This window comes from Candoia aspera, chromosome 11, assembly GCF_035149785.1.
Source record: "Candoia aspera isolate rCanAsp1 chromosome 11, rCanAsp1.hap2, whole genome shotgun sequence".
Lineage (NCBI taxonomy): Eukaryota > Metazoa > Chordata > Lepidosauria > Squamata > Boidae > Candoia > Candoia aspera.
In genome coordinates, this window is record NC_086163.1 from 6,916,030 (window position 1) to 6,942,549 (window position 26,520).

General features: G+C 42.3%; 1 protein-coding gene across 1 annotated transcript; it reads right to left on the reverse strand.

Moving 5' to 3' along the window:
• Positions 1–1,228: 1,228 nt before the first annotated feature.
• On the reverse strand, positions 1,229–24,888 carry LOC134504078 (galanin receptor type 1-like). The gene is made up of 3 exons (XM_063313093.1): positions 24,199–24,888; positions 15,088–15,153; positions 1,229–1,556 (listed from the first exon to the last, which is right to left on the reverse strand). Exons 1-3 carry the CDS (start codon positions 24,886–24,888, stop codon positions 1,239–1,241), a joined length of 1,074 nt encoding a protein of 357 aa, XP_063169163.1. The 3' UTR covers positions 1,229–1,238.
• Positions 24,889–26,520: the final 1,632 nt, after the last annotated feature.

The following is a 26,520-nucleotide window of genomic DNA, read 5'->3' on the forward strand; positions in this document are numbered from 1 at the left end:
AATGAAGAGAGATAGAGGTGAGTTGCAAATTAGAAAGCAATAATTGGTCTTTCCTTTGTAATAAAAACAATGTGTTATAATATATTTCTCCAACTTAAATTGGCTTGGGATTTATACCATTCCTGAACCTTCAATACTCTTTACGTATCTAGATCTTCTGGTTGCAATGAAATCTTGAAACTATTCAGGCAGAGGTGGCTGAAATAGATGTCAGGTGGTCGGGCAAAAACTGCTGTTGCCTGCCCTTGCTCCTTTCCATGACTGCCGAATAAATTAACATGAATCGGTAAAAACTGCAAAATAAATCGTGCAAAGCAATATAAATGTTGCAACCTTGTGTCACATGTAGAGGGTACAGAATCCAGTTTTACTTTGGTGCAAACTTTTTGAAACGTGGCAGGGTGCACAAAGCACCAACTGTAACACTAAAAATCGAGATGCTTTTCAAAAGGACCTTTCTGTGAGTTGAAGGTAAGCCTGGGGATAGAGTTTGGTAGCAGCAATGTTAAGAGCGATTGCTGTTCCGGTGTCTCCTTTTCACTGCCTTTTTCAGTAGCAGGCAGCCGGTAGAACTTTGAACCTGCAACAAAACTGGTACTTTCCCTTCAGGCAATATGAGAAGCAGCTCAGAATGTTGTCTCTTTTAAGCCAAAGTGGACCAGCACTGAAGAAGTCAGTCAAAGTGGTACCAACAAAGAGTGGGTAATACAACCATGGAGAACATGATGGATAGGTAATACAACCATGGAGAACATGATGGATGGTAACATAACCATGGAGAATATGATGGATGGGTAATATAACCATGGTGAACATGATGGATAGGTAATACAACCATGGAGAACATGATGGATGGGTAACATAACCATGGAGAATATGATGGGTGGGTAATGTAACCATGGAGAACATGATGGGTGGGTAACATAACCATGGAGAACATGATGGGTGGGTAACATAACCATGGAGAACATGATGGGTGGGTAACATAACCATGGAGAACATGATGGATGGGTAATGTAACCATGGAGAACATGATGGGTGGGTAATGTAACCATGGAGAACATGATGGATGGGTAACATAACCATGGAGAACATGATGGATGGGTAATGTAACCATGGTGAACATGATGGATGGCCTGGTCAGCCCAGCTTTTCTAAGATGAGTCCATTTCTGAACACCTCTGTATTGGCACCCATTTGCTCTTCTTCCCATAGTACATTGAGACTCGGTTTCCATTTCACACATTAATTGTGGAGTGAGTGGTGGAAAAATTCTCCATACGAATTCTCACCAGCTTGTTGGCAGGGGCAGGCTGAAGGAGGAACTTGCAAGTGAAGACCTGGCGGCAGGCGTTGCGGAAATTCTCGGACAGGAAGGCGTAGATGATGGGGTTGATGCAGGAATTCCCATAGGCCAAGCAGTGGGAGATGATGCGGAAGGTGAAGGAGATATTGTTCAAAGGGAATTGCCCAAATTCTGCCCACATTGTGATGATGTGATGCGGGAGCCAGGAGACGAGGAAGACGGCGACGACAAGCAGCACCGTCTGTGCCGTCTGCAAGAAAGAAAAGAAAAGGACACGGATATTTTGGAAAGACAGCCTGTGTAGATTGCAGCTTGCACAGAATAATCCAGCCAAATGGTAAAGAAAGTCTCCTTTTTGTTCAGCTCAAAAGTCAACTTTGCCAGCACAGCCATGTAGTTTTCTGGCAACAGTATGGAGGTGATTTACCAGTACCATCTTCCAGTACTTCTTTTCAATATTCCAATCTAACCTACAATCCTAGGATTTCCAAGAAGTCTCCTATCCAACTAGATCTAACCCTGCTTAACCTTTCCAAGCTCAACTGTAGTTAGCCAGATCCTGGTGTCTGTGGGCTGGGGAATTCTGGGAGTTGAAGTCCACACCTCTTCAAGTTGCCAAGGTTGAGAAACATTGCTATAAAGAGACGGAGTGAAAATCTGGAATCTCTCTGTTGTAAAATACAGTCCCCAGAGAGGTCTAGTTTGCTGTGATTTGTGTCATGCAAGAAGCAGCACTAAAATGTTTACACTGTGTTCAAGAAGCCTTCAGAATTATACATTACTACCCACATCTTGGGTTTAATGGGGAGGATTTTGCACCAGCTGCTAGTTTGTTCTGAGGCTCAGCTTACGACATAGAAGTAGCTGATTTTCAGAATTGCAAGCATTTTAGGACTGCATTCTGTGTGGCAGGGTGGGGGAGTTAGTTGTTTGATTCATTTCACCATATTTAATCAGTACTTTTTTTTTAATCTGTTCAATCATGTCTGATTCTCAGAGACCGCCTGGACAAGTCCCTGAAGTTTTCTTGGCAGGTTTTTCAGAAGTGGTTTGCCATTGCCTCCTTCCTAGGGCTGAGAGAGAGTGACTGGCCCAAGGTCACCAGCTGGCTTTGTGCCTAAGGCAGGACTAGAACTCACAATCTCCCAGTTTCTAGCCTGGTGCCTTCACCACCACACCAGACTGGTTCTTTAACCAGTATACAAACCAGGTAAAATAGGTTATAAAAAAGGTAATAAATAAACCAAGTACATGGATCATTTACAAACCTATATAAAATATCAGGTAAAATAATTGACCACAGTAGACTATAGTTCTGAAGAATCTTGTTCTTATTATCATAATTCATCACATTTATACAGGGTTATCAGGTATCATAAAAATCTTTGAGGTCAGCCTATCCTTATATGCATTTTATTTTAAATGTTAATTTTTCCATAGATACCATATGCCGTGCTTTATTTAACTATCTTTCAAGTGATGGAGAAGAGTGTGAAATATTTGAATATGAAAGAGCTGTTTCCAATCTGGCAGCTATTAGCAGGGTAATTAACTTATTTTTGATGTAGTTCTTAAACTGGGCTCAGAACAGATGGACCACAAACATAATTTTACTTCTGGTACAGAGGGTTCAGAGATAATATTGCTAATGACCTCATCTTCAAAATGAGCTTGGATATTTTCATTTTAAAAAACATGGTTTTCTTGTTCCAGGGTTTGTTTTAATTGTACTTCTGCAGTTTTAATTGTATTCCTGTAAGTGCTTATAATCCTGGCTTGAGGCCATCAAGAAATCTCTCTCTGTCTCTCTCTCTCACACACACACAAATACACAAAATGTGTTTGATTGTGGCGTGGTAGTAATGGTGTTGGATGAGATGTGAGAAGACCCAGGTTCTAATCCCCCCTCAACCAAAGAATTTCCCTGGGTGATTTTGTGCCAGTCACTCCCTCACAACCCAACCTACTTTACTGCATTGTAGGAGGCAGCATTACGTACACTGCCTTGAAGTTCTGAATGAAAGGTGGGATAAAAATCTAATAAATTATGGAATGGTCACTCACCAAGGTTGGGTTCATACAACATGCTTAACCAGGTCAGTTCAACATCTAGCAGATAGGTTCTCACAGTATGATAAACTCAGTTATTGATAAAATAACTTTTTTGCACTTTTGTGTGTGAATCCAGTCTGTTCAGCTTACTGTTTAATGCAGTGTTTCTCAACCTCAGCAACTTTAAGATGTGTGGACAGCATGCTGGCTGGGGAATTCTGGGAATTGAAGTCCACACATCTTAAAGTTGCTGAGGATGCGAAACGTTGGTTTACTGTATTGCATGAATCCCCCAGATGGATCCATTCAACAACCAGGACTCTGAAGGTATCAGGACCTTGGAGAGTTCACATTCCTTCGGTTCCATGGCTGATGAGTTGTTTGCTGCTGACTTTAAAGAGCCCTTGACCTTCTACAACCTCAGACTCTTGCCTGGCTCCTCAGAAACTACATACGCCATGCAGGAATCATGCCCTAGGACTGAAGATTCAAGTACCAAGATAGCTGCATCCTCATGCTAAGAAAGGACAGAAGGAGACCTTGAAGGCTTCCTCTGAGTTGAGGTGGTGACCCTGGTTTCACTATAATGTGTGTCCATCTCTGGACCTTACTAGATTCCTAATTTTGGAAGTATGATACCTTGTGTTGGCCCTGGTGGACCTCTGGAAGTCAATAGGTTCTTTAGGATTTGGAGACCCTAGGCTCAAACCAGGATGAAACGCCCAAAAAGATTTTGTTGAATAAATATTAAGAGAGTTACTGAGAAAAAGACAAACCAACCCACTGTAAGGAAAACAAGTTTTTAGATGAGTGGGAAAGGCTAAATCAAATTGGTTAAATCAATTTGTGTGACCTAAGGAATTTACAACAGCCTTGAAACTGGATTTTCACGCTAATTTATGGCAACCCTTATCTGTACATTCCTGTGGCAATCCATGCCAGATGCCCAGGAAGAATGTATCCTCCTCCCTGCCTTTTGACAGTCCTAAATTACCCCCTCCTACTGACCTGTTTCTTCTCTCTGAAACAATTGCTTTCCTTGAAGTAGATAACAGATGGGCAAGAAGTAACCTGAGATCTGTTTGCTCATGAATAGATATGCATGCATTGCCTTCCCTTTGCATCACTTCCCTTTCCTGAAATGTATAAATATCAGTGCTTTGTTTTTGTCTGCAGGGGTGTCTCTCACTGTCCTTGGTGAGATCCTCCCCAGTGCGCACTTTTTAATAAATACTGCAGTGACGCCTTGATTATTTGCTTTGAGTCCTGTGTTGGATTCCACACCACATCCCTTCAGCTTGCCAGAAACTCCAAAGAAATGGCAGTGGATGAACCACACTGAGACATCTGGCAGTTGTGCAGCACCTTTTCTTCCTGGGTTTTTAGATCTATGTCAAAGTTCAAAGTGTGTGGGGTCTTTCGCCACCTTCTTATATTTTTCTTAAGGGACTGCAAGGATAAATGTAACATCTGGAAATGGCTTGTGGGGCACATCTTAGTAGCCACTTGGTCATAACAGGGAAAGCTGACCTATCGGGGATATTTTTAAGTAAGACATGGTCCCTAGCTGACAACATCTGAGGATGGTCTGATGATATATCTTGTCAATAACTTGAGAACCCAGAAAATTGCCCCTCTTTCCAAACGTATTTGTCCATGTGACATTATTTCTGAATGCTGCTACTCTTTTTACTTCTTCAGATTGTTAGAGCAGAGAACCCATGTTCTCTTCCTCTTGGTTATTGCTAGTGTAGAAAAAAGGCTCAAAGGCAAGAGTGATTTATAATACAACAGTGCGCTCCTCAGAGCTTGCTAAATAACTCTTTCTGAGCAGGCATGTGGAGGAATTTGCAAGACAGAGCTAGCTAAGTTACACACAATTTGCAACAGCTTGTTAGAGTACCTAATATGTGCAGAAGAAAAAAGAAGTAGGTTATACAACTAGCTCCTCACCAATCTTCCACATTGCCACCACATGCCCGCATGAACTATGTTCTTTATAATGGTCTTAGTGAGTGGACTGTCCTTTGTGGTCATGTCTTCATGGCAGCCAAAACTTCTATAAACTTCCATCCTAACTGGGAGAGGATAAGCAGAAATATCTCCTGCAGTTCTGTATGCTAAGTTCACCTCAAGCATGGCAGCTGGGCACAACATGGATGTTTCTCAGGGTGGTATCCAAGTTCCAGAACTTCTGAGATGCCCATTCTTTTAGTTCCCTGCATGCTAATTCTTCATGCTTTTAGCTGGAGCAGTCATCTGAGATACGCATCCTTTTTATTTTTTTTCCCAAGCCAATGGAATGTTGGGAAGGAATTAGGTAAAGGGGGTTGAGACTTGTCCATCAGCAAAATCACTCTCTGAAAACAGGACCAAAGTGGGTGTTGGGGGAGGATTGGGCCGAAGAAAGGCTGAGTTCAAAAATGTGCAAGGGCACCTGGGGGTTGTGGAGAAAAAGACATCCAGAAAAAAAATCCCCAATGGGAAAAAGAGGTAGGTAGCACCTTAAGATCTTGCCAGTTCTTCCATTCTAAGGCTATCCTCTTCATTTCTGGACTTTTGTACCAGAACAAAAGTGTTACTTATGGTTTGGGAGAACAGAAATCCTGGAGCCATGCTCTGCATGCTTTCCTTACTGGGCTAATTAACACTCCAGGCTGGACTATCGGAAGAGCATTGGCAATGCATTCAGATGGAACTGGTTGTGTTCACACACAACGTGTAAACTTAGATGAACCCAACTGTGGTTTATTCAAGTCACCCCATTTCCTGGATGGACTTGGCACACCAAAGCAGGTGCTCACCCCCAATCTGGGTTTGCATCATGTGTTAGACTAAAATGTGGTAAGCTCATTTGTGGTTCATGCGCTGAACACATCTAGTCCTCGACTCTTTGGAGAGGGAGGAAATTGAACATCCCTGTTCAATAGAAAGCTATTATCTGCACTATCCTTTTAACACTAGCTACTTTCTGGGAGCTCACAATTATTGACAGGTCTTGATTTGATTCATCACCCAAACTTCACCGCAGAGGTACAACCTCCACATTAGCACTTCCAGAACTAAAGTGCTATTGAAAATACTCTAATTACATGGCTTTTGGTTACTTCCAGAAAGCAAAGTATTTTGTCCTGAATGCATTCACTGGTTGGTTTGAAAAAAAAGAAAGAAAGAACCTCTGAATCATTTGGACTTGAACAGCTTTCAGTGGCACTGTCCTGAGATTTGTTTTGGTAATTCTGAATAAATAATCGCCACACAAATTACAAAAAGGAAAGGTGGGAGGCGATGGAGAGTTGCAGAAAGGGCACCCTCTGGCAGAGACACTCCAAGGCTGTCAGGATCAGATACAGCAACATCTTGGGGCAGATTTAGATGTAACCTTCGCAAAGACACAAACCAAGCTGGCCTTCACTGTGATTACATAGCTTCAGGGGCAGTGGGGCAATTTGGAAGGAAGCAGTTGGAAATTGTAAGCTTTGGTCCACCCCATGGTGAATGATGAAACTATCCTCCTTAATCCACATGAAAGAAACATGGACTTGGAAGGGATCTTGAAGGTCATGGAGCCCAGCCCGTTGCTCATTCCAGCATTTGCAATGCATCTGCAGAAGTGTCTTTCGTAAAGATGAATCCAGCCTCCCCAGATCAATCTGTTCCACTGATTCCATCTCAAGGGTTCTAGAATTCCTTCCCATATTTAGCCAACATCGGTTTCCTTGCATTTTCCCACCCATTAAGTCTGGATTATGGAAATCAATTCAGGGCCAAAAGCTGCCTGCAATTTCTCAGGAGTTTTCTGACCCTGCCAAAGAAACTTTTCTTTTTTCTTATTGTCAAGAGTGTTGGAGAATTTCACTTTTCTCCAGGTGGTGTTTCTGCATTTACTTTATTGTGGGAAGTCTTGGAGAGAATAACTGCAATGTTGTTGTGTGATGTGCTCATAAAAAGGAAAAGGAAACAGGGCTGAGCTTTAACCACATACAGTAGTTGTGGACTCCATCTCAGTCTTTTTGACCCCTCTCTCCCATGGACATCTCTGCAAAAGACACTTCTGTGCCTAAAATCTTGACATAAAACTGCCAGCCAGAATAGACAACACTGGGCTAAAGGTGCAAAGAATATCTGATGTGATACAAATAAGGTCTTTGAGTTTGATCCAGAATCCATATGCCATGACCCTGACAGTTGACCATGTCATCCAAGGAGGCATCTGTTTATTCCAATCAAGCGTTCAGTAAAGTCAGAAAGGAGAGCTTTCCATTTTCAGCCTATGCAATGATGAGTTTAGACCTTTGGGAAGAAAACATTGGTTTCTTCCTGCAGCTTGTTATTTGGGAGGGAGAGAAGATGGAAAAGGAAAAGAGGTTATGGAAGGAAATATTGCCTTTTCTCTTTCACACTTTTGTCCCCAACCTCTTCTTCACAACCAATCCTCGCATTTACAACTTTCGCAGGTCTGTAAAGCAAAAGGAAAGCTGAAATAAGATCATAAGCACAGTCACTTAGAGACTGCTTTGCTTAATGATGGAGTTGCTGGTTCCAGTTGTGGTCACTAAATGAGGACTACCTCATTTAGACACGACATACACACCTATTCCTGTCCCTGCACAAACCAAAATTATCATGTTGCTTTTCCCCACAATATCTCCTGATGCTAGCCTGTGGATGAAGAATTCTGGCAATGAGGCCACTGATCTAAACAACCAACCAGGTTTGAAAGCTGTCAGTTCAAACAGCAGGCTCCTGGTCTTGTGCTGCTGCAATTAGAGTAAAATATTTCCTGCCAGATTCACCAGCCAACATCTTTTTTTCAGCTATTGATGCCAACGAGCAGAAAGCACTGCTGGCTTTTCTTTTTTCTTTTACGCACACACAAAATTCTCACTGGCTTCTTAATTTTTGGAAAGGGGCTTTTTAAAAAGATGGCCCTTCTAATTCACGTTTCTCTCTTATTCTGCAATTTAAATCCTGCTTAGGCAGCCTGAATGGGAAAAGGAGGAGAGCATAATGTGAAGGTCTCTAATGGTTTGCCATAAGAGATGGCAGTTGTTTCTCCTCACCAATTATTATTATCTTCTTCCTAGCATTTTTCCCACAGGTGCAGGGTCCAGTTTTGGGATCACCTGACATTGTGAGCTGAGAGAGAGTGACTGGCACAAAATCACCCAGCCGGCTTTCATGCCTGAGGTGAGACTAGAACTCTCCTACCACACCTGATTGGCTCTTGGGCTGAGAGGGAGAGACTGGCCCAAGGTCATCCAGCCGGCTTTCATGCCTAAGGCGGGACTAGAACTCTCATACCACACCTGATTGGCTCTTGGGCTGAGAGAGAGGGACTGGCCCAAGGTCACCCAGCCAGCTTTCATGCCTAAGGCAGGACTAGAACTCTCATACCACACCTGATTGGCTCTTGGGCTGAGAGAGAGGGATTGGCCCAAGGTCACCCAGCTGGCTTTCGTGCCTGAGGTGGGACTAGAACTCTCCTACCACGCCTGATTGGCTCTTGGGCTGAGAGAGAGGGACTGGCCCAAGGTCACCCAGCCAGCTTTCATGCCTAAGGCAGGACTAGAACTCACAGTCTCCCAGTTTCTAGCCTGGAACCTTAACCACTAGACCAGACTGGCTCTCTTCTTCTCACCAGTGATGACAGCAGAATTATTTACTCAGATTTGCTCCTGATACTAATCCTAAAGAAGTGACTTTAGCTGAATCAACGTGACATTGGTTGGAGCAAGGATTCAAGCCTTAAGGCTTGGAGGAAGGAAAAAAAGGAGATATTGTATATCTTGTGCCCTAGATCCATCTGCATGATTTTCTCCAGTGAGGTAAACAGCAGTGTGTGGTGATTTTCTGCAGGCAGGTATGATTCTGATTCTTTTCTCCAGATGGGAAAGGAGCAAGCAACTCAGCCAACATTAATATTTGTAGAGAAGATGGAAAGTGAGGGTGGAATTGAAGATCTCAAATTCAGGCTTCCCTAACTCTGTTCTCCAGATGTGTTGATGTGCACGTGGGATCCTATCAAGTGAGGTCCTGGTTCATAATCAAAGTAACTTCTTGCTTGTGAACCAGGACCTCACTTGATAGGATCCCATGTGCACGTCAACACATCTGGAAAGCAGAATTTATTATGTCTGATACCACTTTTTTATTCAAGAAGGGAAGCATGCCAAGCAAGGGCATTCCTCTTCTCCTAAGCATTTCTAGAGTTTTGATTTTAAGTGCTCACACCATGCTGGAATACTAGAAGGAGCTGGTGGCACCTTTTCAACTTAACAAGCTTTATTCAAAGGCATATGCTTTCATGTCTATGCTGGAGTAGTGAACTTTATATATTTCCTTGGCTATTCATCTATTGCATTCCTTGAGTGAGATGGGCGGTGACTAAATTTGAAGTATAAATGAAGTATACATTCTGTTGCTAAGTTCCTGTTTTTATTTTTCTAGCTTTAAAAAAAATTAGGAACTAAAACTTGCAACAAAGTTGTAAGTATTCAATACCTTTTGTTACTTTGTCATCCATCCAGAGAATAATAAATGAATTGGCTCAAGGAATGCATTTAGCTGGTTATTTCCTAATGACTCATGTTTCTCCTTCCCAAATGAAAACTCAGCATTGCCACAAGACCTCCCCTACTGTATTAATGAACCAACCCTAACACTTTTTTAACCTGCAAATTGTTGATGGTTAGTTTATTGCCAATTTGAAAACAAAGCTTACATGCAGCACTTTTTGATTCTGATATTTTCCAAACATGTGGGACTACAATATCCATCACTGGTGAGGAGAGATGGGTACCATAGTCCAACACTGGTCAGGAAATTTTGTCTAAATGGCTGAGAAGAGTGTGATGAACACTTTTACATGTAGGTATTTTTATCTATACTAGATATATAGTTACAGGACTTCCGAACTTCAACCTAGCAGATACATTTGGGAGATCTGAAAGTGCTGAGGTTCCACCACAAAATAACTACTATGGTGAACCAGTCTAGTTGCAATTATATCTGGTATAGTTAAATGTATGCGCCCAGCATTATGCCCCATTTATATCCATCAATATGATATAATTATCACATTGCTGAGCGTAATATTATAGGAACAGGAACTAAACAGCTAATGGCCCGAGGAAAGTACGAATCTCCGCAAAAAAGATGCTTCAAATGGAAAACCGATTTGGTATATAATACGTATACAAGGGCAAATTATTTTAAATTATATGCATCCTTCAGTTATCAAATAGAAAAAGTGTCTGAGCTTCGTGTTGGCAGTGCACTATTTCCTTCTTTCAAAGTGTGTCTGGCAGCCAAGGAATCCGGAGCGGAAGAATAATATCTCCCCGGACTCATCATCTGCCTCGGGCATTTTGAGGGATGCTTTGGACCCCCAATAATTTTGTTCTTAGCTGATAAGAAACAGACTCAAGGCAGCTGCTACTGTGCACTTCCAGCCAACATTTTACAGATGAGGTGTTTCTGCTCCGGTATTAGGCCAAAAACAACAATTTCTGTTATCTATAAAGGTAGTCCTCACTTAACAACCATTTGTTTAGTGAAGGTTTAGACTTACAATGGTGTTGAAGAAAATAACATACGACAGGTTCTCACACTTATGACTGTAACAGTGTCCCCACGGTCACGTGATCACAAATTGGGCACTTCCCCAGTTTACGTTTATGACCGTCACAGCATCCTGTGGTCACATGATTGCCATTTTTGACCTTCTTGGCTGGCTTCTGGCAAGCAAAATCAATGGGGAACTGCATGATTCAATTAATGACCACATGGTTCGCTTAACACTCGTGGTGATTTGCTTAATGACTGCCACAAAAAGGTCGTAAAATCGGGTTGGATTTGCCTAATGGCCACTTCACTTAGCAACCACATTTCTGGTCCCAACTGTGGTCATTAAGCAAGGACGACCTGTATGGCACTGAGGGCTAAAAGTGAGTTCACTTGACCAGACCTGCCTCTTATGGAACAGAAACTCAGCAGGCAAACTTGTACTGCATCTGACCACTGGCACATGGCTGATAGCATTCGCCTCTGCTGAGGTTCTCCTGGATTTCTAACTGGGCTTCCCACCTCTAGCCCTGTCTGGGGTTCAGTCTTGAGATCTCTTTCAGGCAGAGCATGTGATCTGCCCAAGCTGTGGTACCTGTCTCTGCTTTTGAGAAAATACATTTTCCACCTTCCTTCCGCAAGAAGCCAGATTATTTGATTTTCATCACTGTCCCAAGAGAAAGGAATACCTCTTTCCTCTGCATGCTGCACAGCATGCTGATCCTCGAGATAGATGATAGATAAATGGCTATAGAATCAGCTCAGTAAAGTCCTAGCAGCTGTATTGAACAACATGCTACATTTGGTGTGACTTAGTGTGTTGCATGAGCTGAACCCATTTGCTTTGTCTGTGATTCAGTACATTGAGTATATATGGAAAATCGGTTAATTCAGTAGCCAAGTTAGCATCCTTGGAGACTCCCAGCCATACTACCATGTCTAGTTTGACCCTTATGTGACTATAATCACCAGGAATTTCTAGTCTTTTTAGGCTAGAGGATCTACTTGGGACATCTGAGAAACTGCTGAGGTTTCACCACAAAACAGCTGCTATGATGAACCTCTTTAATCACAAAGATTAAAAAATAATAATTTGTCCCTGAAACAGGGCAGCAGGCAGAAGATGGGACTGAGCCTCAGGAACCAAATCTGTACTTCTTCCCATAATATTTGAATGAAGGTAATGACAGCTTCCAAATTGCTGGCAACAAATTATAGGGACCTGCCCAGCAGTTTCCAGGAGTCAAGCTCAACGTGAGAGACACCTAAATATTTTAAAGACTCTGCCAGGACTTACATGGGGCTTTTTATGGGTTTCCCATCTCAAAATAACAAGTGATTTTGGTGATTGTGGTGGGAGCGGGGCTCTCTGTACTGCTAAAGAGGGGGTTAAGGGCAACAGGCATTTAGTTATTTATTTAATCAATTCATATAACTGCCCATCTTGCCATTGCAACTAAAACCAACAACAACAAGACATAGAATAAATAATAATAGTAACAGAAACACTAATAGCACAACAGCCCGTGAGGATAAGCTAATATAATCCATATGACCATGATCATAAAAAGTCACGCTCTTGTCCTGCAAGGATGTATCCTGTTTGAACTGGTTCTGAAATCGATGCTCTCGTAAAATTGGCACTTAAGAGATCTCTCCAGAGTGGACCTTTCTTCAGTCTTTCAGCAACACAAGTGCCCAATTATCTGACATAAAGGATGCACAATTTGCAGTTGCTTGGATAGCTTTTAAAAGGTAAGTAGGTGATGCATACGAGCCAGTCTGGTGTCATGGTTAAGGCATCAGGTTAGAAACTCGGGGACTGTGAGTTCTAGTCCTGCCTTAGGCACCAAGCCAGCTGGGTGACCTTGGGCCAGTCACTCTCACTCAGCCCTAGGAAGCAGGCAAGGGCAAACCACTTCTGAAAAACCTTGCCAAGAAAACTGCAGGGACTAGTTCAGGCAGTTGCCAGGAGTCAACACTGACTCAAAAGCACAAAAAGGAAAAAAAAAAGCATAAGCTGATGCATATGCTTAGTAGGACTGGAAGACTACAAGAATAAGAATGGAGGAGGAATTAGAAGGCCTTTGCCCCCTTAGGGATCAGATTTCTATTTTATATTCAAACACAGGCAGGCTGTTTGCTTTAAAAGAGAAGTGCACATCCATATCTATAGATCTTCCAGTCCCCCTCCTTGCAAAGAACAGATATAGGCAGGCTGATTCTAGGAAGGCTGAGCCTATGAAGGGTGAAGGAAAAGATGAAAGTCTCCTCAATCATATCCTCCATGCCCGCTATTCTCACTTTATAATCCACGTATCCAGGTGTGAATTGCATAAATGGCCAATTTAGCCCTGCAGGTGCCTTATGTCCAGCCTGTTGGACAATATCTTTTTCCTCCAAGTGGGGAAAAGTAGTGAACTCACACAAGTTCTGTAATGGGAAAGACCTTGGGAGATGGGCCGAAGAGATGCTGCCAAGGGAATGGTCAGGTAAGAGAGAGCATGGCCCGCAGCTGCATAGTGGATGGGGCAAGAGGCTCAGAAGGGACCCACCCTAGTTTCTTGGGCTATAAACAGACAGAGGGGAGGACTGTACTTTCAGAATTTCCCCCAAGTTTTCTTCCCCTACTGTAGAGGACCCCAGAGATGACCTTGAGGAAGGAATTCAACAGCTATTAGATTAACACCAGCTTAGCCCCAGAAGGGAGAAGGGAATGAGAAAGAAGCTCAAGTTTGCCCCAACTTGATTATTTTTGGTATAAGGGGGAAGGGGGAATAGAATTTCTGTCAGCTTTCAAGATTCTGTTATATACCCTTCAACAGTAAAGTAGAGTTCCAATAATCCTGGGGGAGTCTGTTTCCTGACCTGGCCTATCTTGAAGGACTGGCATCTACAAAAGATGGTAGGCTTCTCTTCATGAGAAGATGGTGGGCTTCTTTTCATGAGATGTCTTCAAGCAGAGGACCACCACATTTAAATTGCCATCTGCTTAGTCTAACCAACACTATGAACTGCTTGGTTGACTCAACTGTGAATAAACCACAATTGGCTTGGATCACACATACTAAGCTATAAACCAGACTTACAAAACCTGGGTTCACAGAACATCCTCAGCACAGAATCTGGGTAAACCTAGATTCTATATATAAAGTAAAATGTACCATGGCATCAGAAAGGACTGGGATAAGAACAATACCTTCACCAAGACCACGAGATTTCGGAGTACTCCAGAACTCTTTATCAGGCAAAAATGGTAAATTAAGAAAAGGGAAGTGAAGCAACTGCGTCTGCATGTAGTTTTAATAATTAAACAGTATCTGATTGTGGATACAGATAGTCATGTAGGGCTTTCAGAGGTGCAGAGATGCTTTTAGGATAGTTTTACCCAACAGAAATATCTGTGGGAAGGGTGTGTATGATTAAAAAGTTTAGATAGAGATTGCAATCATGCAAGCAAAACCTTGTATCTTTTCACACCTCTTACAAGTGTGATGCACATTAAAAGGGTCAGGACTTCAATCACAGTCACCATCTTGACAATTTTTACCCCTCCAGGATCCCCTCAGTCTCTAAGATGGCTATTCTGAAGAAACAAACAAACAAACAAAAGCTTGAGCCTCTACCCAACTCCCCATATTTTTAAAAATTGAAAAGTTAATTTGGAACTCTCTACTGTCACTGATAACCATATCCTTATCTTCTTTATGGCAGTATTTCGAATTAACAGTGGGATTCCTTGTAACGTTTGGTGAGTCAAGGAGCAGAATGTCTGATAAAAACCTTGTTTGGAAACACATTTATCTGTCCTAAGAATTTTGATCAAACGTTGTCATCTTGTTAATTGGTTGTGAAACAGCAGACAACAATTCACAGAAATTTTAAATATGCACAGCATGAAAACTTAACCTTAAATACCTGCAAGAAGACAGAACTGTTGGTTCCCTTTCAGGAAAAACATTGCCAATTATTGCCCTCAACGAGTTTCTTAGATGAGAATTCAGCACAGGCTTCTACCAATTTCCAACAACCATTGCAAGATAGAGCCTCATCAAATATGCCAGTACAGTTTCGGTACAGATGTACCACATTTTGATTACTTTTATGAAACACAAAACGTCTTCCTCATCTACAATGTTGAGTAATTGCTGTTTGAAATTTACCTTTCTCTTTGATCTCTCTGACTTCCTGGAAATATTCTTCACTTTTTTATGAAGATGATATAAAACCTAAGGAAAGAAAGAAAACGTTGCCTTATTTCACAAAGCATTTGTTTTCCCCAGCCGGTTGCAGGATTTTGCAAGGGAATAATGAATCTTCCCCTAACTTGGTCAAGCTTCAAATGAGATTATTGCTACCCCTGCTTTTTTATAGCCCCTCAGGTGTTTTTAAGAGCCTGCACTATATATTAGCTACACACACATACACACACACGCAACGTTTGGAAACACATTTACCTGCAATCAAGCACTGCCATCTTGTTAACTGGTTGCAAAACAGCAAACAACAGAAATTTTAAATATACATAGCATGGTAGATGATAGATAGCTAGATGATAGGAGATGAGTAAGGGCTAACCTGGACAAAATCTCCTCTGATGGAATGACCCTGGATCTCCAAAAGTTTGTATCATGCAATCATGTTTGGGTATAATTGAAAAATCTGCAGGGCAGTTAATGACCATTGCTAACACTATTTTTTAACTTGTGGGTTTCTCTGTTCATTGACAGCTGTCTTCAGTAGAGCTCCAAAATAAGAACACATTGTAAGACAAATAAAAGGAGGTATGACACCTGACAGAAGATGGGCAGTACTGTAGAGGCACATACTCTAATTAGAGCAACCAGATCTAGGTTGCAAAATATACACATATATTGCATATATTGGTTCTCAGTGGGAAATAATTCAGTTGCTGGGGTTTTTGTAACCCCACCCCATCTGTCTCAATAAATCTTGCTAAAGAAAACTCTGAGAATCATGCTTAGAAAGAATCATGTTTAGGTTTGGCACCTCCAAAGACGTACAGACAATTTGTCAAGCTGTGAATAATTTTGTGGGCGAATGCTGTTGCCAGGTTAAACTTGACACCCACACCCCTGCCCAGGCAAATCCCTCTGCAAGCAAAGCTTCCAGAAAGGGCTGCTCTGGGTTGAGGAGAAGTACACAGAAGAACCGGGTGCTCTTTCATACAACTTGCCCAGCCCAAGACTCTAAGATGGTGTCCCACAATGCCACTGGTTCCTTATGTACTCCGTGTGGTAGTTGTAGCTCTGTTGGGCCTGTGGACACCTTTGTGGCCACCACTGGTTGGGCCTGCAGGCCTTTTCTATTGTTCCCTTTTAAAATGATTGTTGGAATGGTCAATGAAAATGAATAGGAGACGCCAGCAACACAAAGCCCAAGGATCCGGAATAATTTTTATTGGCAAGGAAGCTTTTGGGTTTTAAACAGCCCCCATGGGCAGTCCTGGAAAACAAAAGTGGTTGGGGCTTGCGTTTTAATGCTTGGGAAATGTGAGCATCTGCCTGGGAAAAAACAAAGGAAGGATGATTCTGTGGATTTGGGACAAGAACATGTGCAAGGACAGCTTCATTAAGTTACCTTCTGTTAAAGGGGTGTGTCATTTTCTCACTCTCAGCCCAGCCTACCTTACAAGAGTGGTGCTGTGGAGAAAAAAATGGGAAGAAGGCCTATCTATGCTGCCCTGAACTCCTGAATGAAAAGTGGGGTATAAATCTAATAAACAAACAAACTCAGGAGGCTCCAGTGAAGGAGACTGGCAGAAAAGCAGAATGGACTAAAGCAGCATTTCTCAAAGTGTGGTTTCAGGGAGTCCACAAAGTCAAGTAAATAAATATTTTAACATTTCTCAGTTTTCATTTCTCATACAGTACATATCAATAGATATAACCCACAGAAACCGAAGCTCTTTGGGGTCCTCAAGCGTTTTTAAGAATAACAAGGTTTGAGAACTGCTGGACTAAAGGATGGGTCCATTTACACAGTGATTCACATATTGTGCCAAGCTAAAATGTGCTTTCGGATTCTGATGCTGGGTACTTTATTAACCCAGCTGCTTTGGTTTGTAAACAGTTTATGGCGTGGTGTGTTGGCTGAGCCCAGCCTAGAGTGATCCATTCAGCAAACTGCAATTAAACAAACACGGGAAATAGGGCGGAGCCTGATTATCCTCTGGAATTTGCTCCCGGAAGATGATTGTCTTGGCCTAACACTTCAGCTGGTTATGGAATTAAACCATGATCTGGGTTCACAGGATCTACTAAACTCTTAATTAACTGAAGAGGCTTTTCATAAGAAGAGAAGAGAAAAGCAACCTTTGAGGCTGGGCAAATATAGCCACTAGATCTCGGACCAGGTTGGTTCAACGTTTTGTGCAAATCCAGCTGACAAGCTGGTAGCCGTCACCTTAGATGGCTGTACAGCTTCAGGGAGGTTACATCTATCAGGAGCCACTAATCTTAATGGAATTGTTCCATCTCCTGTTCCAAAGGCATCATATTTCTGTGGCTCAGGGTTGACATAACATCGTGCAGATCCAATTAACCTGCATTTGTTTTGGTTATGGAAAGAGATTCTCCTCCCTACCTGCATTTGTGAAGGAGGCCTCTGTGGGCAGTAGTGAAGGCTGCCCTTGAAAAGCAAAAACCATTTATTTCATCTCTATTATTTCAAACTCTTCTGTATCCCCTTTCCAAATTGAGTTTCTCAGGGCAGTTTTGCTGCACGTTAAAAACATGGAAGTTTTGAAAAGTAGGGATTTTGGTGCGTACGTCAGAAAGAAACAAGTTGGTTCCTCCCTTCTCTCTCTCCCGCTTCACACTGCTGAGGCTGCTCAGCCTCCAAGCTGCTATTTACATCTGAAGAAGCAAAATGAAGATAGATATTAACTGCATTCATGCAATTAATACCAAAGACTTTAGCTTTAGGCCTAAATGATCCGTTGCTGGGAAGCAATGGCAGCAAAGGGATGTTGCCCGGATTTGACCCTTGCAGACCACAAAGGCTGTTTAGCTATTCTAGGGGACCATTCAAGAACCTGCTTGGTGTAAGGGTTAAGGGCACTGGATTAGAAGCCAGAAGAGCACAGGTTCTACTCCTGCCTTAAGCACAGAAGCCAGCTGCGTGACTTTGGGCCAGTCCCTGTCTCCTGGCCCTAGGAAGAAGAAGACAAGGGCAAAGGACTTCCCAAATCTTGCCAAAGAAACTGCAGGGACTTGTCCATGGAGCTGATAGGAGTCAAGCCTGACTTGATGGGCCATAACAACAAAGGGTTGCTCTGCATGACCAGCTTGCCCCAGTGTAAATGAGGACCATTGATAATTTCTTGAGGGCTGTAATTCCAGACTTGCTCACCCACGCTCAGTTCACACGGAAGGTGACCTCCACCCAACTGTTATTTATTTTTTAAACAAGGTCACTAGTGGGATGGAAAAAGGATGGACCTTGACTACTGCTACTTTCTCCTTCCAGACAGAACATCAGGCCATGACTGGCCAAAGCGGATGAAAAAGTTGAAATCCAGAATGAGGTTTCTTAAGCCAGCTTCATTTCCAGTCAGTTTATGCACCGGAGACAAACAGCATAAGGCTTCAGTGCAGAAGTGCTGTAAAAAGAGATGTTAGCTTAATTGGGATTTGGATCAGCTCCTCAAGACTCTTCTTAAATGTCCTACCATGTTAGCCAAGCACGTTGTGGGAAACTGATTCATCTGGCTAGTTTATTTTTCAGTGTGTCTTGGGAACCCCAACACTGGATTGGGTAACCAAGATTGAAACCATGGTTGTGTTTTGGGAACTCAGCAGGATTCTTAGGGCTGCATAAATGGAGTGGAATCAAAGTAGAAATAGAAATGAGGGAGGGAGGGCATCCTGAATTATTTCCTACTAGCTAGTTTAAAACGACCTAGAAGATGTGAAAGGGACAGTGTGTTTCCCAATCAAGAAATAAAGGAACAGGTGAACATGTCACAGGACAGACAAATGTTCAGTTTTCAGAAATCCATGAAAATGATAAAATTCCAAAGAAGCCACTAATAGTTAATAAATAATAAATAATTCTTCAGATTCTGAAAATGAACTGATTAGACAACATTTCATGTGGGAAAAACATTCTCTGAGCCTCAGTTTCCTTTCCCTTTTCTCAGACTTTATCCAGAAAAGCTTTACATTTGATATTGTAGATGACCAAATTCAGAATACAGAATCCTTTGTTTTCCTACAATCCTGTTAGTTTCTTGATTTTTTGTCTGCCTTTTTGTAATAAGCAGGCAAAAATGGAGAGAGGTTCCATTCTGTAGAATTAGCAGCTCGTAGCTTCGTTTTTAACAAAATTTAAATAGATTTTTTGGTAAATTAAATGGATACATTTATAATAACTGTCTGAATAAACTATACTTTTAGATGTCAAACACCAGAACTTTTTATAGCAAAGTTATAGCAAAGCAAAGCAATCTAATACATTTAATAAAGCATCTTTATATCTGTAAAAGCTATTGCATACAGTATTTGGCTAGTTTCCCCAAATTTTATGTTTTTCTAAAAGTTGATTTAGCATTTCTGAAAATTTTACATCTCTATCTTCTACCTTTGTTTACAGAAAGACTTTTTCTACTGTCTACCAGTCATAGGCATCTATATGCAAACGAAAGATACTGCAGGCTAAACACTAATGTTTTGTTTTTCCCCCAAAATCCTATTGGGACTAATTTTGAAATGTCATGGCTTAAGTATCAGGTCTAGTTTTTATACCTTCTTACTTTTTCAGTGCTACCATATCTGGTCTGCAAAAATCCATACAGCTACTAGAAGGCAGCAAAGAGATGTAGAAAACTTTGATTTTGCCAACCAGATATGATGCCTTTAAGCAATGCCCCAGATGGAGAACTTGCTTGTCTTTATTTTCCTTTTTGTTTTAAAAAAATCAATCTTTTCTTAAAAAGTCATCCCCAAACTTCAGCATAGACAAGACAGGTAGTCCTCACTTAACAACCATTCATTTAGTGATAGTTCAGACTTATGACAATGCTGAAAAAACTGACTTATGACTGATACTCACACTTATGACCATCGCAGTGTCCCCGTGGTCACGTAATCATGATTTGGGCGCTTGGTAACTGGTTCTCATTTATGACTGTCGCAGCGTCCTATGGTCACATGATTGTCATTTTCAACCTTCCTGGCCAGCTTCTGGCAAGCAAAATCAGTGGGGAACCACGTGATTTGCTTAACAACCACGTGGTTTGCTTAATGCCCATGGTGATTCGCTTAACAACCGCCACAAAAAAGGTTGTAGAATCTGATCAGATTTGCTTAATGACTGCTTCGCTTAGCAACTGAATTTCCAGTCCCAATTGTGGTTGTTAAGTGAGGACTACCTGTACTGCCTCTTGAAATGGCGCCAGTTGTTGTACTTGAAGTAAATTAAAATAATTTTAAAAACCAGAAAGACAAAACACTTACAAAATGTTCAAATCCGGAAAGATTCCTGAGACCTTGTCCAAGAATCCCAAAATCTTGCATGAGATCTCACCAGACGTCCTTTTTGCCCAAGTACCGTACTTGGTGTGACGTTTCTCATAATTTCACACTAAATTCTTAGATTTTGGTGCCCCCACAACTCAAGTGACTTGAGAAGTGATTCAAGTGACTGCATGAAATCAACTTAGGCATGTGCCTGAGTGAGTTTGTTTTTGGCAGGATTTAAAAGTCTGGGTTAATTAACTTCTTTTTGGTAGTTCCTCCCCCTTGCATTAGCCCCCCGTTGGTCCAGTTAAGTGTGTTATAGGAATACAGCCAGCACTGGCAGCATCAGCGGTACCTGCAATACCCAAGTTTTTTACACTGTTATTGTAAACAGCAGTTCAGCATTTATTTTCAGGAGTTCATAATTATTTAAGAGTGCATTTGTTTAATTCTGTAGGAAATAGTTTAAAAAACCCAGTAAACTATTAAGAGGAGAAAAAGTGTATCCTGTTCTCTAACAAAATTTAGATTAACCTTTTGAAAACAGAATTACTGCACTGCTGTAACCAGGCAATGAATGTACTTAACCATTAGATCTAGGAGACCTAAAGTACTTATGTCAATTAATTAAAAGAAAATGCATCTATTAGATAGCATTTATTATCTCTTGCTGGGGTGCTCGCTCCAAGCAGTGAGGCAGAAGGAAACCGTACGAATGCCTAAGTTACTACTGAGGTTGGAATGGAAATTGTGTTTATCATATTCAGTTTATGGCCCTCTGCTAAAGAAGACGCAGCACATAGGGGGCCCTTGGCCAAGCCATCCCGTTTCTTCAAATACAGAGCCAACCCTGGTATGGGGAGTCAAGGAGAGAGGCAAGTGATGTCATATATGCCCTGAGGCCATCAAGCAAATAACACAGATGACATCATTATGGAAAGACATAATTTAAATTATCTGTGTAATGTTATCGTGATGCATGTGACATCACTGCAGCTTGTACCAAATCAGAAGTGCTGATGTTACAGTTTTGACAGTTGGAAAGCTGAGCTGATTTATTTCTATTTCAGCAGCAGTGTGGCTGAATCTGCTGCAAAACTGATTTACTTAGTTTTTTGGGGGAGAATGGGGGAGGTTCTCTCCCCCCACCCCCGGTGGTCTCTTCCACCTAACAAGCCCTTCAGATGTTTTCAGATGGTACTTATATTAGTTCTAAAGCATATATTCTTCAGGTAAGACATTTCCAATTCTTCTGTATTATCTAATAGGTTGTCCTCTACTGCTATACAGGGTACGAACCTGAACCGAAGGGTTCAAATCAGAAGGGAGTTCAGCTAAACTTTACAGAGAAATCCCAGGCACAAATGGATTGTGGAAGAGACTGTCCAAAGTGGTGAACATTCTTTCCAGCCACTGTATCAAAGCCAACTAAATGGATGCAGAGTTGATGAGTCATTAAATGATCATTAAGGTCCCATTGAACCCTATATTTGTATGACAATATGACCTCAATGCAAGCCACAAGGAGGACTCACGTCAACTCCTTTCCAAAACTGGCTAAGTGCATGCAAAGCCACAGAAGAATCATGCTAAACTAGAATATGGTTTACTTAGGTATGGCGTAGTGAATATAAACTCAAAAATGGTTTGTGAAACATATTATATAGCTCAGTGTGCTATAGGAAACCAAGCTACACCTCATGTTAAGTTCATTCAATCTTCATTTATTGAATAAGCCACTCTGGCGGGATTCACACAAAACACTGAGTGAAATCAAACAGTTCGACTGCACATGTTATATGAATAGGGGCATCTGCCAGAGGCTGAACCGGGGGTCAAGAAAAGTGAAAAAAACTCTGCCTCCTGCACCTCTTTATGTATGTCACATTATCATTACCTAACAAGTATTGAGTAGGGAATATTTTTTCCCAGCCCAGTCCCCATGCCAGAAAGATAACATTTTATTGGGAACCAAGTCCATCTTATTTATTGCCTCAACTTCTTTTTTCTTGTTTGTTATCAATTAAAAAGCAATGAAAATAAATTTTTAAGCAGTTTCCTTCTGTCATCTGCTGCTTCTTGTGATTTTGTTGTTCATTTGTTTGGTCTCTGGCTACCAATGAATGAATCATCTCAGGTGGATAATGTTGTGAGATGACGGGAGATGGCCATGTCCCAAAGAGTTTTTTCCCTTACGCCTTCCTACAACCTCATAAAGTTGTCTACCTGGGATGATTCATTCACTCCATCTAATAGTAGAGCTGGCCCAGATAGGGATGGAGAATCAGGATAAGCGAGTGATGGAGTCAGTTTAAACTCTTCTCCTGGGAGGAGTCTTTTCTTTGAGCACTAACAAGGAATTTACACCAGGAAGCATCCACTTTTCATACATTATTCATACAAATGAAGACATTCATGGTGTCTTAGTTTGGGGAAGGACATGTGCAAGGAGAAGAGGAGAAGCCCACTCTCTCTGAAGCTGGTTCCCTATGTCGCTGAGAAGGTGGCTTACAACCATTTGCAAATAAACAAACAAGCTCCATTTTTAAAAAAAATTGGACATCTACGAAGAAATAATTGCAACGGTGGCCAACAAACATCTGTACTGTGTTAACATAACACTACCTGTGTTTCCACAAATTAAATATTAACCTTGCTCACTGGAACAAAAGTCAATTAGAGGGAAGTAGAGTAAAATGAGAAGGGAAGGTTTGCATTTCATCAAATGGCAAAGCGTGATCAAATGGCATTATCTCCAGACTGCTTATGCTCACGTATTGAAAATCCATTTTTTCAGCGCTTGAGAGGAAATCTGATGGCGGATGTGTTTAGATTTTTTCCTCCAGGTTTCTAAATGTTAAAAAGTGTTTCTTGAACAATATGATTTGGCACCTCAAAACTAAGAAGTGTATCTTGCTCTCTCTGGCCTCACTCTGTTACTTCTGGTGTGTATGTACTGTATGCACATAGAAGTAAGAAGAAATAATAGTGGTGAATTTTTGCTTCTGGCAAGAAATTTAGGAAAGGAAAGGAAGTTCCTAAGCTGAATCTGGAATTACAAGCTGGCTATCTGTTCTACCAAGGTAAATCCAGATCTCTGGATTTGGTTCGTTTCTGGCACAAACTTAACAAGACCATTGGGGTGGGTGGGCATGTAGTTCAGCGGCAGAATACATTCTGCATTATGTGGAAATTCCCAGATTCATCTGATTGGAAACCCCTGAACCTTCATCTCCCAATGTTGACAACACAGTGCTGCATGGATGAATGGCTTGCGTTAATGATTGGATTCATACATCACACTGTACCCAAGTTTATTTTAAACATGGTTTGAAATAATCACTTTTGGCTGCAGTCACACAGTATACTAATCTAAAAGTCAAAGTTTGCAATTCACAAGAACTGGGACACATTAAATTTAAGTCAAATGTTATGAGTAATGATCTGGCTTAGCTTAAGGTATGAGCCCACTCTGTCTAAGGTAGGGACCTATGTTCCTGTGATTTGAAGGTGGGTTTGCTGTGTTGGATGACCAGAAGATTTAAGTCATCCTTGCTTTCCCTTTAGTTCAAGTCATGTATGGACTGGCAGGGATAAATTAGTGGTGAGGAGGATGTCCTATGCACATGCTTGGGAGAAGTGCCATTTCCACCATCAGTCCACTGAATCTTTCTCTAGCAAGTAAGGAACTTCTGGGATTGAGCAGTGCTGGCTTAAGCTGAGAGCCTGGGTGTGCCAGCTTGAAAATGCTTGCCTCCCATCTCCATCCCTTCTTGCCCCATTGGTACCCACCTTGGTGTAGCAGCATGTGATGAGCACCAGAGGTAGCAGATAACCCACCACGAAGATGGTCACCTTGTACATCTGCTTGGCAGCTGGATTGCCAGGCCAATGTTCCCAGCAGAAGGAGCTGTTGGGTGCCTGCTGGTGCCCTCTTAAAAGCACCTGGTGCTCAGCCACTGGGATGGCAAAGAGCAGAGAGAGCAACCAGATGACACCCACCCCAAGAGTAGCATTGCGTTTGCTGCGAATGCACAGGGAGCGCTTAGCGTGCACCACAGCAATGTACCGGTCCACTGACATGGCCACCAAGGTGAAGATGCTGACAAGCATGGTAGCCATGGCAAAATAGTGCATCCACTTGCAGAAAAAGGCACCAAAGATCCACTCTGGCAGGGAGTAAATGGTGGCCTGGAATGGGACACAGAAGAGAAGGAAGGAGAAGTCCGCAATGCTCAAATTGAGGATGAAGATGTTGGTGGCACTGCGTGATGGACGTCCTCCTGGAGGGAGACGGCCAAGCACCACCAGCACCAGTGTGTTTCCCACCATGCCCAGGAGGAAGATCAGTCCAAACAGCACAGGGATAATCACTGTCTCTGGGCCAGCTCCTGGCATGCTGGGCCAGCAAGATGAAGCATTGGCTTGCTTGAAAACCACTTCAGTGGTGCAAAGGGTGACATTAGTCACCACCTCCTCCATGGGTACTCTCTTGAGGGGATGGCCTCACTTTGGGGATATTTCCAGAAAAATAATGGATCTGTACGTTTTGCCTACAGATTTTGGAAGTTGATGCTCAAAGCTTCTCCTCTGGATGGAGATCTGTTGGATTCTATATGCTCAATCTCTCTCCAGAGACCTCCTCCAGGGTGGTGATCAGTGGAAGTGTTTCGCCCAAAAGTCCCAGCAGCTGAATGGGCATCTTTGAGACTTGCTTCCTTCTGCTTGTTGCCAAGAGCATCAGCTGGAGCCTCGGTTAATCAACCCTTGGAGATAGAGAGAGGACTGATTTAAGCTGCTTCTAGCAGTGCTGCCGAGGAAGCTGGTGAGCTGGACTGAGAGCAGCTTACTGAGATTTCCAGCTCCTCCTCTTTTCACTCTGTAGCCTGAGGGAGGGGAGAGGGTTTTTGCTAAGCAAACACAACACGGTGGAAGAGTTTTCACACAGGATGTTTGAAAGCATTGTTTTCTCCCCATGCTTCCAGGTCTCTGGTACAAATCAAAACAAACCCACTGCTAAAACTTGGTGTTGTGGTGGCACGTGCATTCTGCCCCAAGATGTTTGTTTAGTGCATCTCAAGGAAGGTGGGCTATCCAGGACCTGGAAGCCTTGAGCCTGGGACTGGATTCACACATTAACCCAAATGTGGTTCAGATGACCTTGGCTTGGTGTGCAGTGACAAGTTCGCGGTCACTTTTGAAAGGGGAGAGGACAACCTTGCAGCCTCTGGGAGCCTCACCCCACCCTAGGGATCTGTTCTCCTAGGTTAAGACGTATAAACTGACCGCCTCCAGATGCTCCTAAAGAGTCTGCTAGTTGTAGGAATTCGCCTGATGGCTTTAGAAAGCCGGTGGGTTGCTAGCAGGGAAGTTGATACGGAGAGACGACGTGTTCTGCTTAGCCGGTTGCTGGAGAAAAATAGTTTAGCTAGTGGAATGCATCTGCTGCAGGGGACTAAAGACCGTCTTTTTCACCCAGTAGACAAGAAGCTTTTGCGAGCTGGCCATGGAATAATTACTGTACTGCTAGGGAGCAGGTGTCACCTTATGGCAAAGTTTTCCGGCTTTGCCTGCTCTGATCCTCAATACCTGTTTGTTAATGAGCTGGCATTGTAAGAGCCTCCTGTGTCCCCAAAACTCTGTTTTCATAAGGGAAAGAGCTTTGGGAGAAAGTGGCTCCTGAAAGCTTCTTTCAACCATGAAAGCAGAAACTGTGAAACTGTGTAAAGACACCAGTAGCTTTTCTCCTGAGGTGGCAGGGATTAATGCTCCCACCTCGCCAGGAGGCCTTGGGAAATAAACATTGTGCAGCAATGGCTTGATCTAGTTTATTCTGCTATGACAGAAAGCAGTGTGGGGACCTGCTGACAATATTTTCCATCTGATGCTAAACTATGCTGAAATCATTGGCTCCTGTTTCCAATTACAGTCTGGGGATAGCCAGTCTGAAAACATGCAACCTCCAACCAGAATTATAGCTATGGGAAGCTACAAAATGGCCCTCCTGGGTCAGCATCCTCTGTCCCAAAGTGCCCAATACATGCTATGGCCTTTCCTTCCCTTATCTTCCACCCTGGGGGCTTCTGGAGCACCGAGATTCCCAAAGGAGAGAAG

Excerpts from the sequence above, each read along its gene's own strand:
- LOC134504078 (XM_063313093.1), bottom strand. The coding sequence starts at position 24,888 with ATGGAGGAGGTGGTGACTAATGTCACCCTTTGCACCACTGAAGTGGTT. Across the intron at positions 15,154-24,198 it reads TCACATGCTGCTACACCAAG|GTTTTATATCATCTTCATAA; the intron begins GTGGGTACCAAT and ends TTCTTTCCTTAG. Across the intron at positions 1,557-15,087 it reads CAGAGAGATCAAAGAGAAAG|ACGGCACAGACGGTGCTGCT; the intron begins GTAAATTTCAAA and ends TCTTTCTTGCAG.